Below are 15,206 nucleotides of genomic sequence, written 5' to 3' on the forward strand. Positions count from 1 at the left end.
GAGACGCCGATCCGTGCGCACGTTTATTATTGGCGGAGGCGGGCGCGGCCCGGTCACGTGGGCACGCCGCGCGCCTCGAACAGGCGCTGCAGCGCCCCCTCCAGGGCCGCGCTGCTCCCGCGCAGCCCCGACACCACGCGCGCCGCCCACCGGAAGTACTCCTGCACGCGCTCCTCCGACCACCCTGCGGGGACACGCGCGACGTCACTTCCGGCACCGTCACACCGCGGCCGCCCGCACCACCCGTCCCACGGAGACAACGGCACACACACACACCGGCACTGACACCGGCACACACACACCGGCACTGACACCGGCACACACACACACCGGCACTGACACACCGGCACTGACACACCGGCACACACACACACACACACCGGCACTGACACACCGGCACACACACACACCGGCACTGACACCGGCACACACACACACACACACCGGCACTGACACACCGGCACTGACACACCGGCACTGACACACCGGCACACACACACACACACACCGGCACTGACACACCGGCACACACACGCCGGCACTGACACACCGGCACACACACACCGCCACTGACACCGGCCCCGCCTCCCGCCCCGGCCCATCGCGGCCGCGGGGCCCTCTGTCCCTCGGCACAGGCAGCAGCACCGGCCGTGCTGCGGGCCGGGACCGGCGGGGCCCGTGCCCGGTGCCGCTGCACTGCCGCCGTGCTCCCCGCGCCCCCTGGGCCCCGGGCCCGGCACCTTGCGGGGTGCAGCGGTTCAGGTCCCGCAGGTTGTGCAGCTTGTCCGCCAGCTTGACCAGCTTGGCGCGGCGGCTGCAGGCGGCAGCGCGCTCGATCTGCAGCCGCTTGCGCTCCATCTTGGGCAGCCTCTTGTCGTCCGTCACCTCCTCCACCACGCGCCGCACCTCCGCGCCGAACCGCTCCTCGATCTCCGAGAACGTGGTGTCCGTGTCCTCCACTGTGTCGTGCAGCAGGGCGGCCTGCGGCGAGCAGGGGACCAGGGGGCTGCGGGGAGCGGGCCGAGCCGCGGGGAGCGGCCGGGGCGGGGCAGGGCAAGCGTTACCTGCAGCACCACCATGTCCGTCACGCCGGCCTCATGCGCCAGGATCCTGGCCACGGCTGCAGCGAGAACGGAAAGGTGGGAGGAGGCGGCGAGGAACAGGCAGCTCCGGGCCCGGACCGGGGGCTGTCCCGCACGGTGGGCAGCGAGGCTCCCCCGAGGCCAGCCCTGGGCAGGGCACACCCCGCGGGCCCGTCCTGCGCGGTGGATCCGCGGCCGCGCAGGCTGGAAGGTCCCGGGGGCCGGCAGTGCCCCCCAGGTGGGGCTGTCCCCTGGCCCGGCAGGGGCGGCCGCGGCACGGGGGCCCCTCAGCAGCTCCCGCGGGCCCCAGGCACGGCAGGGCAACAGGGGGGCGGCAGCTACACCTGGAGCCGGGGCCGCCGTGCTTCGGCAGCTCTGCCCCCATCGGGCCCAAGGACACGGGACAAGGGACACGGCTGTGTGCCGGGACCAGGGCGAGGGGCTCCCGGGGGCTGGCAGCGCGCCGGGGCAGGAGGGGTGCCAGGGTAGGAGAGAGGGCCGCGGGGGGCTCCCGAGAGCGGGGCGCGGTGCCGGGGGGTTCCGCACCGATGGGGTGGTTGATGTAGGGGGTGCCCTCGGGATCCTTCCGCCGCTGGTCCTTGTGTTTCCTGGCTGCAAAGTCCACGGCCTCCAGCAGCCGCGCCGCCTCGGAGCCCATCCCCGCGGCCTCGGAGCCCATTCCCAGGGCCTCGAAGCTCATCCCCGCGGCCTCGGAGCCCATTCCCAGGGCCTCGAAGCTCATCCCCGCGGTCTCGGAGCCCGCGGCCGGCGCGACGGAAGCGGCACAGGCGGAGGCGGGCCCCAAGTGCATTTATTGCGCGCCGGGCCCTGGCCCGCCCCAGCCCCGCGGCAGCCGGTACAGCAGCGTCCCGTCGGGGGCGCGCACCTCGCGCCCGTCCCCCGCCCCCCGTGCCGGTGCCGGTGCCGTGGCGGCGGCGCTCAGCGCCCGCTGGTCCTGCCGCAGGCGGCGTTGCGGAGAGGGACAGACGCGGCTCCGCAGCACCCGCCGCACCACGTCCGTGCTGACGCCAAAGCCTTCGGCCAGGCGCTCCAAGGGCCACTCCTCGGGCAGCTCCCGCCGCAGGAACCTGCGGGCACGGGCACGGTCACCGGTGCGCTCACCGAGGCGGTCGGCAGGCGCGGCCCGCCCGGCCCCGCGCTCACCGCAGCTGCTCCATCGCCTGCCAGGTCAGGACGCGCTCGGAGGCTCTGCGCCCCCCGCCCAGCTCCCGCCGCAGCCGCTCCATCCGCGCCGCCGCCCGCCGCCGCCGCGCCCTGCGGGGAACACGCGTGAGCGCCCGGGCCGCCGCACGCCCCGCCGCGCCCCGGCCGCTCCGCACCTCTGCGTGTCCTCCAGCGCCGGGTCCGGCGGCTCCGGGTCCCCGGGCCACGCCGCCGCCGCCCGCCGCGGGACCCGGGCGAGGAGCGGCGCGGCCCGCAGGGCGCGCCGGAGCAGCCCCGCCATGGCCCGGAACAGGCCCGGGGACGGGCGGGGCCGGCGCGGGAGCGGCCCCGGCGGGGGAAGCGCGCTTCCGACGGGTCCTGAGCGAGGTGGCCTCCGGAGGGCTTCAGCGCAGGCGGCCGTGCAGCGGGCAGGGCACAAGCACCAGTCTCCGGCCCTGGCAGGGGTGAAGGCAGCCGGGGCGGGTGGCCGGAGCCGTGCTGGGCCCAGGTGCTGGTCAGGGGGCTCAGCGGCTGTCTCCAGAGTTGATGGAGGCAGCCAGCAGCTGTGCTGGTTTCATCCTGCAAGTCCTGGTTCTTACGCAAGCACACACGGGCGGAAGGCTGAGCCCCTGGCCGTGTTACCTGTGCTTTTCAGGCTGTGAATCTGTGGGGCAGTGGCACGGGGCAAGGTGCCGGCGTGGTGTGACACACTGGCACGACGAGGCTCTGCCGCGGTGTGAGGTGTGTGTGTGCTGCGCGGCAGTGGCGGCGGGGAGCTCCACAGCACAGCTGGAAGTGCCATCACATGGGGCCTGCTCGGGGCTGGCTGGGGACGTCGGGGGACAGCTGCCCCCATCGGAGGATGACCGACTACCAGCGTTACCTGCAACAGCACAGATGGTTGTGGGGTCGTGCAGAGCCTGCAGCTCAGCAGCCCCCACTGCCCTTCCCCGTGGGCTTGGTTCCGGCAGCCCCTCCTCTGCCCCTGCTCCTCAGGGTCCTGAGGCTGCAGAGTGGGTGAAGCCGATGCCAGGGAGCTGGGCTGGGCAAGGCTGGAGGGTGGGAGCACAGGCAGGGAGTAGTGTGCTGGGAAGAGAGTGGGGGCTATGCTGTGTCACCATGTCCCCTCTGACGCCCAGGACCTAATGCGTCTCCAAAACCTCTTAGACTTTCCTGGCTTCTCACACTCCCCCGTGCCTGCACATCAACCCTTGATCCTGGGAAACCACCCATGGTTCTTCCCTGTCCCTGCAGATGGCATCTCCAAGCCTCAGAGGTTTCCAGTGGTAACCAGTGCCCCAAGCAGAGCACAGTGACCGCTTAGCAGTGTCCCAGCATCCCTGAGAGCTCCATGGAGCCCACCCGTTCCTCCCAGCCTGGCAGGGTTGTGTACTTACAGCCTTCAGCCTGGCTGGCGGTGCCAGGCAGGCACTGCTCCCTGGGCTGCTGCCCCCGGGGGTGGGCGCAGGGCTGGGGGAGCGCCGCCCCCGCCGCCGGGCCCTGCTGCCAGCCCCCGCCCTGTGCCCGGCCGCCCCTGCGCCGCGCGTGGCACAGGATGCTCTGGCCTCGAATGCAGAGGGTCTCCGTGTCCTTGGGATCTGGGCCTGCCATGTGCTGTGGCAGGCCCTGGGCTGCAGGGCTGGGTAAAATCCTGTGTGCCAAGGGCCGAGCTGGGACTCCCAGGAATGAGAAAAGCATCATTAATTTGTGGGCGTTGTGCTCCTCAATGACATCCCAGGGAAACAGTAGCTGGAAGGAGGGAAGGAAAATGGCCACGGCTTACTTCTGTAGGCCTTGGCAGGAGATGGGAAAGAAGAGTCTCCAGTCACACCCAGGTGCACAGTGAAGCATCACCCCGCACTTTGTCCCCAGCTATGTCCCCGGCACCATTCCAGACTCGTCATTCTGAAGGCACAGCAGCTGCTGTGCCTGCAGCAGCCCCCATCCTGCCCCAGCAGAGATGCTCACTGCCCAACCCTGCTCCAGTGCACTTCTGTGTGGGGTGGCTGTGGGCAGTGCCATTACCTGGCTCTGGAGCACGTAGGGTCTCTGGGTTTCAGCCGTGGGGAGCAGCTGGGAAAGCAGCTCAGTGATGCCCAGCCCTCGGATCTGCTTCTCACGCTGCAGCAGAGCATTCAGTCTCCTCTTCTCTTCGTGTTCCACAATGTTCTGGGGCTTCATGGAGTTGTACTGCACACGCTGCACCTCGGCAGAGACACACCTGAGCTATAGCAAAGCTGAAGCTGGGATAATGCACAGGTGAGACAGCCATGAGCTGCTCCAGCCCTGGGCACAGTTACAGTCCCGGCAGGGACAGAGATCCCAGTGAGAGCCAAAGTGGAAAGGCACAACACTGGTGCTTGCAAGTAGTGCCAACACAAGTTGCTGACTCTGAACTTCAGGCAGGGAGTCAAACCTGGAATTTCTGCTCCATGGGTGCCCCAATGGCTCAGTGCAGCTCCCAGAGCCATATCAGTGACTTAGAGAGCCCACAGACAGTGCTGACACTGACGTACCTTTCTGTCCCATGACTTGGTGCTTCTGTAGGAAAGGTGGGTTGTAGGAGTTGTGCCTTTATTCCTCTCTGTTTTCTTCTTCCTGATAGCTTCCAGCTTTTCATTTTTCAGGCGCATCTCCTCCAGCTGCTGCCTGCCACACAACAGCGCAGTCACTCACTGCTCAGAGCCACAATTGCAAAGGGCTCTGGGGCAGATTTCAACCTTGGGACATTTACTGCAGGCCCAAGTTCTATATGAATAGCCCATAATGGAACTGTGCCAAGAGAGGGAATGGGAAGCTTGTAAAGAGACTTTTAAAAAGAGAGATGCCCTTGGATTAGGCTGTATTTGCCAAAAGGGAGGGGGACATTTGGGAAACGGTGTCTCCACGGTCCAAAAGTCAATGGACTACTGCCCTTTCCTCTCTGGAGTCCATCTAAAAGGAGCCACTTTGCTGTGCTGCCCCAGCACATGCAGGCTCATTCCTTTCCCCTCCCACTCTCCCCGCTTTCTTACACCTGCCAAGCATCAGAGTTGCTCCCCAGGAAGGGGTCAGGAGCAAGCAGCCTCCATGCCACCTGTGAGAAGTGGGTTTCCACAGGAGCAGCGTACCTGGCATGCTCTTCTCTTGCCTTGGATGCTGCTGTATCCTGGAAGAGGGACCTGCTCTGCTGGAAGAATGGCTCGTACTTCTCTGTCCCAGGTGCCGGGTAGATGCGTCGGAAGCCCCCCAGGTGCTCGTTCTCGTAGGTCTCAGCCTGTGCCAGCCAGGCAGCCTGGCTGCTCTCCTGCTCCCTGCGCCTGCAGCGGGACGGAGCACAGGGAGCTGTGGGGGAGGCTCTGGCACAGGCAGAGCGCGGAGCTGATGTGCCTAGCATGTCCCGGGATTGTCCCAGGACTCCTGATGGAAACGGCAGCTGGACAGAGCCACGGCCTGCCTGCCAGGCAGCAGGCTCACTGACCACGGGCTTGTGAAAGGACATAGGGCAGACAGAGGAACGAGAAACCCTCAGTCCTGGAAAGGACCCCTGCCCTGCAGAAGGGTATCCCCAGTTCCTGAGGCAGGGCTGTGGTTCCTCATGTGAGCATCCCTGCCAGCCCAGGATGCTGGCACTGCCCATCCCCAGCAAAAGAGATTACAGGCAGGTGCAGCTTGGGGAGAGCTCTGTCAGGGCCTAGAGCACAAGGTGTCACAGATCTCCTGGCACCCAGAGAGCAGCCGTGGCTCCTCCTTGCAGGACGCAGATGGCTTGGGACAGCTCAGAGGCTGCACAATGCCCCGGGCTCTGGGAGCTTCCACAGCCAGCCCCGGTGTTATCCCGCTCTGTCGTGCCTCTCTTTGCTCACTGGGACCTGCAGCACCGTGGGGGAGCAGCAGTACCTGGACTCCCAGGGAGGCTGGCTGGCCTGCAGGAGCCGCTCCTTTACCCGCCGCTTGTCTTCCTCCAGCACCTTCTTTCTGTCACAGGCGTGCACATTGATCAGGTTGAAGGTGTCACACAGAAGGGCATCCTTCACCTCATGGTCTAGCTGAGAATCTGTGTTGAAGCTGGGAGAGTGGTTCACCTGCCAAGACAAGCAGGTAACCTCACCTGGCACCCCAGCCACGCCCCGGGATGCTCTGCTCCCTGCCAGAGACAGGAGCCACACACAGCACTCTCTCCTCCCCTCTTGTGCCACAGGTCACTGGACCCCACCCCACAGGGGGCAGCTGTCACAAATTCAGGGTGCTCCCAGGACAAGGGGTCTGAAGGCTTGGGAAAATCCCTGTTGTTAGATGGTGTGCAGGAAATGGGTTCTCTTGGATCCTGCTCACAGCAGGTTGTTTGGCTTCAGAACCTAGTTAATTCTGTGAGCAAGGTGGCCCTTTTGAATCAAACAAACTCCCTGTCCTAGTGGCCCAGCTCTGAGCTCTCCACCTTCCTCACCTCCAGCAGCCATGGCTTCAGCCTTCTATCCAGCAAAATGTCAAAGCCCAGGATTTCAAAGCAGGCACAGCCAGTAGTGCGGTTGGAGAAACAGCTCTGGTAATGATGTTTCAGCACAGGGTGAGCTGAAATCAGTGTCTTTATAACAATGTCATCAATATCTGCCCAGAGCTTTGATGTGTCATAGTTGTGCTTTGCCATCCAGGCGTTAAGGGTGGACAGTTTCCTGTGTGGGAACAGGGGGTGGTAAGGGCTCAGTTGTGTCACTCCAGGAAAGTTGAGGTAAACCTGTGTCCCCAGGCAGTGTTCCTGCAGTGCTGGGACATGCCAGTACCTCTTGCTGCCCACCATGTCGTCCTTGTTGAAGTTTTCATTGTGTTTGTTGATTGCATAATTGGTCAGGTGCATGCAGATGTCACCCTGGCAGGGAACCACAAGAGATGTTTGTTCACTCTGAACCACTGAGCAAGAACAGGAACAGCCCCAGCAGATACTCCCATGTTCTTCTCTGCCTGGAGCATGGGCAGAGTAGGAATGGTGTGGAACTGAGCATTCTTATCAGGGCCAGAAGCAGAACATGCTGCCCAGAGACACCAGGGGTGGGGGGAGGCTTCACTCTGCAGGTTTTCAAAACCTGATTGGGTGAGACCCTGAGAAACCAGGCATGAATTTATCGTTAACCAGGGTTTCAGCATGAGGTTGGAGACCTTCCAAGGTTCCATCCAAGCAAACAATTCCATGATTCCATAGTAATGCCAGTGAACAGCCCCAATGTGGGGCCTTGGGGTAGATGCAGTATCCCTCCTGAAACACCTCCTGTGAGGTGGAGGAAGGAGCATAGAGGAAGGACAGGAAAGCATCAAGCTGGGACTCCTGCAACCCCCAATACAATACCTGCCTTTTCAAGGCCTGGAATGCCCCCAGAACAAGTTAAGGACTGATACCTACAGATGCTATATGAGTTTTTTTAAAACTTCCTCTTTACCAGGTTTCTCGTGCTGTTATCGATGTACCTCATGGTGGCAAACCGGGCCAGGCCCTCCTTGTAGAGAAAGATCTTCAGTGGGTCACAGGATGTGACCAGCACGTAGATGCGCATGTCAAACTTGAAGCCATCGATGAGGAAGGGCTGAGAGGAAAGAGGCAGGAGCAGGGGTGAGCTGAGGAACTGCTCCTCTGCCTGTGCTGCTCAGCAGAGGGACAAGCTTTGTCTGTGTCCCCGATGTGCCACAGCCACACCGACACCTCCAGCAGGCCTGAGGAGACCCGGGGAGCAGGGGGGATGCTGGAATGCTCCCCCAGGACCATCCCAGTACCTCAGAGATGTACTGCTGGCAGATCATGCGCTCCCCGTGCTTGATCTCCTCTGGGTGGTGGGTTATGAAGATCCCTCTTCCCTGGCAGCTGTTGTCAGGCTTGCAGATGTATGTTCTTGCTTTCCTCATGGATCTATAGGCAAGGAAATCTCCGTAGCTGTGCAAGGGAGAGGTGACTATCACCAGCTGCCAAAAACACCCCTCTGAACTCTCTCCTAACAGCTGGGTACTGAAACCATGGTGCTGCAGGCCAGCACACACTGAACTTCTGCAGGGGATGAATTGAACTCCCATTCCTAATCTGCAGGAGTCACAGATCGGTCCCTGTGTGACCCGACCCAGCCTCCCCATCCCTCCTTTTCCCTGCACACATCTCCAGCTCTGCTGGGAGGTTTGCAGAAGAGGTCAGGGCGGTGTGTGCCAAAGCAATGCAGGTTTGGGCTCTGGTGCCCAGAAAGAGCAGGCCAGCAGCCTCCCTGCCCGTGTCCCCTGTCCCCAGGGCGCTGTCCCACGCCACTCACTCTGCTGGCAGGCACCACGTGCGGGGGAAGATGTTGTACTCCTTGGGGAAGAGCCGGAGCATGCGGTTCAGGTTGCGAGCCAGCAGGTCCTTGCGGCACAGCTCGATCATGCCTGGGAAGTGGTTGATTTTCTGAAAGTGGTGCAGAAAAACCCCGATCAGCGGAGCCCTGCGGGGATGGATTCTCCCAGCCCCGAGGAGAGCCTGTGCACAGAGAACCAGCAGTGAGAGGGAAGCCAGGCCTGTGGCTGCCTTGAACTACTGCTGGGGGTGAGACTTGCTTTATCTGGGCTTCACTACTGATTTATCTGCCTATTCCATCTTAGCCCTGGAGCAGCCTAAGAGCTGTTTATTTCACAGCACATCACAGGGCTGGCACGCTGCTGCTCCCACCACAGCTGCTGAGAGCTGCTGATGACACCAGCCAGGGACATGGCACAAGCAGAGGCATCTGACCCTATGCCCTGGAGCCGAGGCACAGATGGCACAAGGCACACTTTGGGTGCTTCTGTTCCACAGACAGCCCTGTGTCCCGAGCGATGCCTGCTGGGCAAGTGTTCTGTTTACCTGGAAGCGCTTCATTTCCATGAGGCGCTCCAGAGTGACCGTGCTGTCCGTCCAGTACACCGTCCACTCCTCGTGCTCGGCCGCCTCCTTCATCCCGCAGTGCTGCGCCGCCCGCCGCACTGTGCCGAGGCAAGCAGTGACAGGGCCAGCCGGGACCACGGGCAGCGGCTGACACACCCCAGGGAACCGGGGATGGGGTGTGAAACACATCCCTGCCCGAGGGGCTGCACGTAGGAACTGACAAACCCCAAGGGATGGAGCATGCAGCTCTCCGGGCTGCAGTTCCCCTCTCAGAGGTACAAGGTATTGGCATAACCCCTTGGAAGGCGTCAGGAACACCAGTTTTATCTGGCCAACCCCTCTTGCCCATTTTAGCAGACAGCTGGCAAACACGAGTGTGGGGGATGTTGAGGGCTCGTGCTGCTGTTGCATTTTAAATCGGGAGAAATCTCAGTCCAAAGTGTGACAAACTCCGGCAGCAGTGAATAAACCAGCGGGAACGGGGTGCCAGCAGCGCTGCTGGCTGGCAGCGCCTGGGGAGCCTGCGGGTCCCCGTCCCTCTGACTTACCGCTGTCGTACTTGCAGCCGCTCAGGTTGATGGAGGGGACACTGGAATAGAGACGAGATGACAGCAGCTCAGCGAGGCACCGGGCAGGGCACAGAGTGGGGACAGCCCCGATGCCCCACGCACACAGAGCACAGCGGGCAGCCCGACCGAGCCAGCCCGGCTCGCTACAGCCCTAAGGAGGCGGGCAGGGCGCTCCTGGGCACGGAGCCGTGCCCGGCTGGGTCACACAGGGGATCCTTGGGGCACTTTCAGGGAACACTATTTATTTTGGGTCAGAGGGACCCGCACCGGCTCCCGGGGGCTGGGGAGCGCCGGGCACCGCCTGGGCACTGTGCCACGGCTGGGCTGGGGCCGGGACCGAGCGCGAGTGAGGCAGCGGGAGGCGCCGCCGGGGGCGGCCGGACGGGCTCCAGCCGGACCCTGCCGGGGGCTGCGGCCCCACACTCGCCTGCGCCTCCTCCGCGGCTCGGGTCCGGCGGGAGCAGCGGGACGGTACCGGGGGGCTGCGGCGATGGGCGCCCCCTCACTCGGAGGGGTTTCCGGGGACGGGCCCGGGCCCACGCTGCCCCTGCCGCTGCCGCCCGCCGCCGCCATCGCACCGCTCCCGGCTCCGCCGCGTTCCCATGGCGACCGCACCATAGAGCCGGGCATGCGGCCAGAGCGGCCTCGCGCGGCCACGTGACCGTCACTTCCGCGTCCTCCACCCGCAGCGCCCCCTGCCGGTCTCGGTGCGCTCAGCTCTGCAGCGCTCCAGCCGCTGCCCGTGGCCCCGGTTCAGCTTCGGCCGCTCTCCATGCCACAGTCTCCGCGCTCCGGCCGCCGTCCGTGCCCCCGGTTCACCGCTCTGACCGCCGCCCGTGCCATCACCGCTCCAGCAGCCGCGCCAGCTCCCCGCCCAGGTGCAGCAGCTCGGGCTCGGGCAGCAGGTGCTGGCGGATGGCGCTCAGCGCCTGCTCCTCGGTGATGTCCCGGTAGAGCGGCTCGGCGGGCAGCGGCAGCAGCCCCGCCAGCTCGCACAGCGCCACGGCGAAGGGCTCGCCCGCCTTGGGGCCGAAGAGCGGCCGGCGCGCCCACAGCAGCACCCGCAGCCCGCGGCCGCCCCCGGGCCCCGCCGGCGGGTCGCCCCGCGTGGCCAGCACGTTGCAGGCCAGCCCGGCGGCGCCCAGGTGCTCCGCCGCGCGGCACACGGCCCGCGACACCGGCTCCAGCGCCGCGGGGCCGGCGGCGAAGAAGAGGAAGGCGGGGGCCGGTCCGGCGCGGAGCAGCGCCAGGCGCGGCCCCAGCGGCTCGGCCGGCGCCGCCTCCAGCGGCAGCGGGCGGTCCAGGTAGAGCCCGTGCAGGTGCAGGTGGTTCACCGAGGCGCCGCCGCCCAGCCCGTTGAAGCCCACGCGGAAGCCGGGGTGGGCGCTGAGCAGCGCCGCCTCCAGCGCCCCGCGCAGCGCCGGGGCCGTCAGCGCCTGCGGCAGGCGCCGCGCCGGCTCGGGCAGCAGCAGCACGTGTCCCCGCTCCAGCGGGCTGGCGTTGATCGCCACCAGCAGCGGCTCCGGGCCGCCGGCGCGGCGCAGGCGGAACAGCAGCTCGGCGGGGCGCAGCCGCGTGAAGTTGAAGGCGGCGGGGTCGAAGGGGTCGCGGAGGCTGCGGACGGGCTGCGGCGGGCGGCGCTCCGCGCTGCGCTGCTCGTTCAGCTGCGCCACGAGGCGCACGGCGCCGGGCAGGACGCGGGTGGGCAGCGCTCCCAGCCGGTACCGGAACAGTCCCCGCTCCATACGGTCGCTCCAGCTCGCCAGCAGCACCCGGTCGAACCGGGAGGGCGCGGAGCCCGGGTCGCCCCAGCCGGCTGCCTGCAGCACGAAGTCCTCCTCGCTGTACACGAACTCCTCGGGGCTCGCTTCGCCCGCTTCCCCTCCCGCCGTGGCCGCCATCTCCGCGGTGGCGGGCCGGGAGCCGGGTGTGCCGGGCGGGCGGGGCCGGCGGTACGTGCGCGTTTGCCCCGCCCGGGGCGGGCGGCTCCGCGGCGGCGGGCGGGGAAGCGCGCAGGGAAGCGGCGCCATGGGCGGCTCGGCCAGTCTGATTCCGCGGGACCTGCTGAGCGAGTACCAGGTACCGCACCGGGGCACAGGGCCGGCCGCGGGGCCCGCCTGGCTGCCCTGCCTCAGGCCTTGGCCCCGGTGCCGGTGCTGAGCCGTGCTGTCCCCGCAGGAGCTGACGTTCCTGAGCAAGCAGGAGATCTTGCTGTAAGTACCGCCGTGAGTGTCCCCCCGCCTGCCGGCCCGGTCCCGCGGGGCTTCAGCCTCTGCCGCGGGGCACGGAGAGCTCCCGTTCCGCCCCGCTGAGCCGGGAGGCGCCGGGGCACTCCCTCGGAACCGCTTGTGACGGGGCCAAGGTCCGCGGGTGCTGCCGGTGACGCCCTGACCCGGGGCTGGGGCCGGGGCCGGCCCGGTGACCCTCAGCCTGCCCCGGAGCCGGGTGGGCGGCAGCCGGACCGGCCCCTCTCCCTGCTCCGGTGGGAGCCCGGCACGGCCCGGCCCGGCCTGGCCTGGAGGGAGCGGTGGGAACGGGCCGGCCCGCCCTGGGGAGCGCGGCCGGTGCCGGCCGGGCACCACGGTGCTGCCACCCTCGCACCACAGAGCCGCTCTCTTTGTTGCCTCTTAAAGTGCCTACAAGAGGTTCAGTGAACTGCTGCCAAAGGAGGAGAGGCAGAACGCCTGCTCCGCGCGGGTCCCCAAGAGCCAGATCCTGACGCTGCCTGAGCTGCGGGTATGGTGCCTGGCACACCCGGGACGCTGCTGCTCCGGGTTAGGGCCCTGTGCACCCAGCACGGCCTCGCTGTGCCAGCAAAGAGCTTCCCTGCCCTCATCGAGCAAGTGATGATCCCAGGGATCCCTACTGTGCCATGGAGGATCCCAAGGGTCCCTGCTGTGCCGGACCCTGGGGGTTCCTGCTGTGCCACGGGGGACCCTGCTTATCCCTGCTGCACGGGGCTGCACCCTGGGAGGCGCACAGAACAGACATCACCGTGCCATGGGTGATGGAGCAGTGGCAGAGCGGGGCACCTGCTCACCTGCAGCCACAGCCAAGGTGTGCCTGATGGGGCCAGCAGGGCCCCAGCCCTGCCTGAGCCATTCCCGTGTCCGCAGGCAAACCCCTTCCAGCAGCGCATCTGCCACGTGTTCTCAACCTCAGAGGCCGAGGATGACAGCATGTCCTTTGAAGACTTCCTTGATATGCTGAGTGTCTTCAGCGATTCTGCCACCTCTGATGTCAAATCCTACTATGCCTTCCGCATCTTTGGTAAGGCTGGGGACAGGTGCTGTGTTCTGGGATCCCTGCACCTGGAGGAAGCGGGAGCAGGGTGATGAATTGACGTTCAGGAGGGCGGGCAGTGCCCTTGGAGCACCCATGGGGATAGTGGCTTTAGGAACTCCCTGTGGGAACAGCTGGTTTGGCATGGTGAGGTGCATGGAGGGTGCAGTGCCGGTGTCTGTGGCTCCCTGGGGTCACTGTGGCCCTGCCAAAACCTACCTTGTCTGTCCTCGCAGACTTTGACAACGATGGGATTCTGGACAGGAAGGACCTGGAGCAACTGGTGAACTGCCTGACAGGGCAGGGCGAGGGGTCCCGGCTGAGCAGCGCAGAGATGGAGCAGCTCATCCAAAACGTGAGGGCTCCCAGCCGGGGCACGGGCCCTGCAGAGCCCCGGGCACAGAGCTCACTGCTCCCCTTCCCCGCAGATCCTGGAGGAGTCCGACATCGACAAGGACGGCACCATCAACCTCGCCGAGTTCCAGCACGTTGTCTCCCGCTCCCCCGACTTTGCCAGGTGAGGGTCCCCAGAGCCTGGCTGGGGCTCATCACCCTCACTGGCACTGGGACACAGCTGTGGTGCACGAGGGCAGGCTGCCCTGTGCCAAGTGTGCCCTAATGCCAGAGCTCTGCATCCCCTGCTGGCTCTGCAGAGCCTCTCCCACACGGGCATTCTGGTCCCTGCAGCGCTGGGTGCTTGTAAACCCTTTGTGTCAGCTAGCAAGCAGGTGCAGATCCTGTCGTATCTCTTGCAGCTCCTTCAAGATTGTCCTGTGAGCCCCTGGCTGTCCAGCAGCACTCCTCCAGCTCCTCCAGCTCTGCTCCAGTTCCTGCAGCTCTCTGTGGGCTCAGCCATTTCCTCTTCCAGGGAGCACAGCCCCGGGCCCTCAGTGGCCAGGCTGTGCTGCAATGCCTTGGGCAGGAACCCTCCTGCTCCCCTCTCAGGTGCCTGCTTGGCAGCAGGGAGTCCCAGGAATCTGCCTCTCCTGCAGCTCCTCTGCTGTCTTAGCATTAGAATTTGAATCCCTATGCATTCCAAGGGCAGCCCTGCTCCTGCCTGGGGCCACTCTGCCCGCACAGCCCCTCTCTGCCCTCAGGACCAATTCCTACCTTGTGCCTTCCAGCAGCAGGCAGGGAGCTGCCTCCCCTGCCAGCCTCTTCTGCCTCTCCTGTATTTCTGGGAGCCTGCCTGCTGCCACACGGATCCATTTCTCTGAGCAGTAACCGAATGTGGGTCCTCTGAGCAATAACCAAAAAGTGGATCATTTTCCACAAGCAATAACCCAAATGGGGGTGCTTTCTCTGAGCAGTCACCCAGGAGTCACTGTACAGGTGCCACCCCAGAGCAGAGCTGTCCCCCCACGGCTGTGCTCAAAGCCTGCACTCCTCCTCCTCCCTTTCTGTCTTTGCCCTCTTCTGGCTCCAGCACAGCAGCTGCTCTGCCGCCCTGGCCTCTTCCTCCCCCAGTCCCTGTGAGGACACAATTAAAGGGCTCTGGTTTCACCCTTGCTCTTTGCTGCCTTTGTCTGGCTGTGGGACGGGTGCCACCAGGGTGTTGGGGACATGGGCTCCTGCCAGCCCCCTCTGCCTGCCGCCAGCCGCCGCTGCAGGGGATGGCTCCACGTCCTGCTCCACCACAGCCCTTCCAGGGCCGCCTCCTGCACACTGGGGTCCTTCTGGGCAGCACAGAGCTCGGTGCGCAGGCCGGGGCACGGAGGGGAGCCCTGGGCAGCGAGTGGCACCGTCGCTGCGGGCAGCAGCAGCAGGGTCCTTTGTCCTTGCACAGGATCCTCTCTGCCCTGCCAGCGCTGCGGTGGGTCCGGCTGGCCCCGCGGAGCCCCGTGCTGGGGCAAAGCAGCCGCTGGCTCTCGGGGCTCTGGCGTGGCTGTTTCCCACACGGTGGCTCCTGCTTCTGGCGCTGCCAGCCCTTCCAGCTCGCTGCCCCACGGTGCTGACGGTATCTGCCCGCCGAGGCCCGTGCCCCTGCAGCCCCGGGGCTGTGTCTGTTGGCAGCTCACCAGCCAACGCCTCCAGTGGCTTTTTTGATGTCCCAGAACAGGCTGTGCAGGAAGTTCCGTGCACGGGTCCAGCTGGGAGCAAGGCAGTGCTGGTCCCTCGGGGGAATCCTGCCTGGACACGCCATCTCTGCGGAGCTCACCGCTTCCCCAGCCTGTGCTGGCACTGCCGGTGCTTCCCAGCTGCGGGAGGGCTCAAAACCAGCACTGGCTGCAATCCCAGGCCTCGCCCTCAGCCACCACG

The 15,206-nt window shown here is 65.6% G+C and overlaps 5 protein-coding genes across 5 annotated transcripts; 1 reads left to right on the top strand and 4 right to left on the bottom strand.

The window, feature by feature from the left end:
• Positions 1 to 10: 10 nt before the first annotated feature.
• Positions 11 to 2,536, bottom strand: HDDC3 (HD domain containing 3). The gene is made up of 5 exons (XM_059482388.1): positions 2,423 to 2,536; positions 1,629 to 2,170; positions 1,065 to 1,120; positions 741 to 981; positions 11 to 184 (listed from the first exon to the last, which is right to left on the bottom strand). Exons 2-5 carry the CDS (start codon positions 1,891 to 1,893, stop codon positions 54 to 56), a joined length of 693 nt encoding a protein of 230 aa, XP_059338371.1. The 5' UTR covers positions 1,894 to 2,170; positions 2,423 to 2,536; the 3' UTR covers positions 11 to 53.
• Positions 2,537 to 2,636: 100 nt separating this feature from the next.
• On the bottom strand, positions 2,637 to 9,194 carry TTLL13 (tubulin tyrosine ligase like 13). The gene is made up of 12 exons (XM_059482391.1): positions 9,076 to 9,194; positions 8,510 to 8,640; positions 7,989 to 8,145; positions 7,658 to 7,801; positions 7,007 to 7,092; positions 6,673 to 6,898; positions 6,126 to 6,310; positions 5,357 to 5,545; positions 4,763 to 4,895; positions 4,272 to 4,445; positions 3,644 to 3,995; positions 2,637 to 3,129 (listed from the first exon to the last, which is right to left on the bottom strand). Exons 1-12 carry the CDS (start codon positions 9,166 to 9,168, stop codon positions 2,885 to 2,887), a joined length of 2,115 nt encoding a protein of 704 aa, XP_059338374.1. The 5' UTR covers positions 9,169 to 9,194; the 3' UTR covers positions 2,637 to 2,884.
• Positions 9,195 to 9,890: 696 nt separating this feature from the next.
• Positions 9,891 to 10,295, bottom strand: LOC132079645 (serine/arginine repetitive matrix protein 3-like). Its single transcript, XM_059482389.1, has one exon. The coding sequence runs from the start codon at positions 10,293 to 10,295 to the stop codon at positions 9,903 to 9,905; it is 393 nt and encodes a 130-aa protein (XP_059338372.1). The 3' UTR covers positions 9,891 to 9,902.
• GDPGP1 (GDP-D-glucose phosphorylase 1) lies at positions 9,891 to 11,566 on the bottom strand. Its single transcript, XM_059482387.1, has one exon. It carries the CDS (start codon positions 11,564 to 11,566, stop codon positions 10,508 to 10,510), a length of 1,059 nt encoding a protein of 352 aa, XP_059338370.1. The 3' UTR covers positions 9,891 to 10,507.
• A 104-nt stretch (positions 11,567 to 11,670) lies between these two features.
• On the top strand, positions 11,671 to 14,455 carry CIB1 (calcium and integrin binding 1). The gene is made up of 7 exons (XM_059482226.1): positions 11,671 to 11,744; positions 11,844 to 11,878; positions 12,299 to 12,401; positions 12,782 to 12,935; positions 13,184 to 13,302; positions 13,376 to 13,464; positions 13,703 to 14,455. The coding sequence occupies exons 1-7, from the start codon at positions 11,694 to 11,696 to the stop codon at positions 13,722 to 13,724; spliced, it is 573 nt and encodes a 190-aa protein (XP_059338209.1). The 5' UTR covers positions 11,671 to 11,693; the 3' UTR covers positions 13,725 to 14,455.
• Positions 14,456 to 15,206: the final 751 nt, after the last annotated feature.

Source organism: Ammospiza nelsoni, chromosome 14, assembly GCF_027579445.1.
Source record: "Ammospiza nelsoni isolate bAmmNel1 chromosome 14, bAmmNel1.pri, whole genome shotgun sequence".
Lineage (NCBI taxonomy): Eukaryota > Metazoa > Chordata > Aves > Passeriformes > Passerellidae > Ammospiza > Ammospiza nelsoni.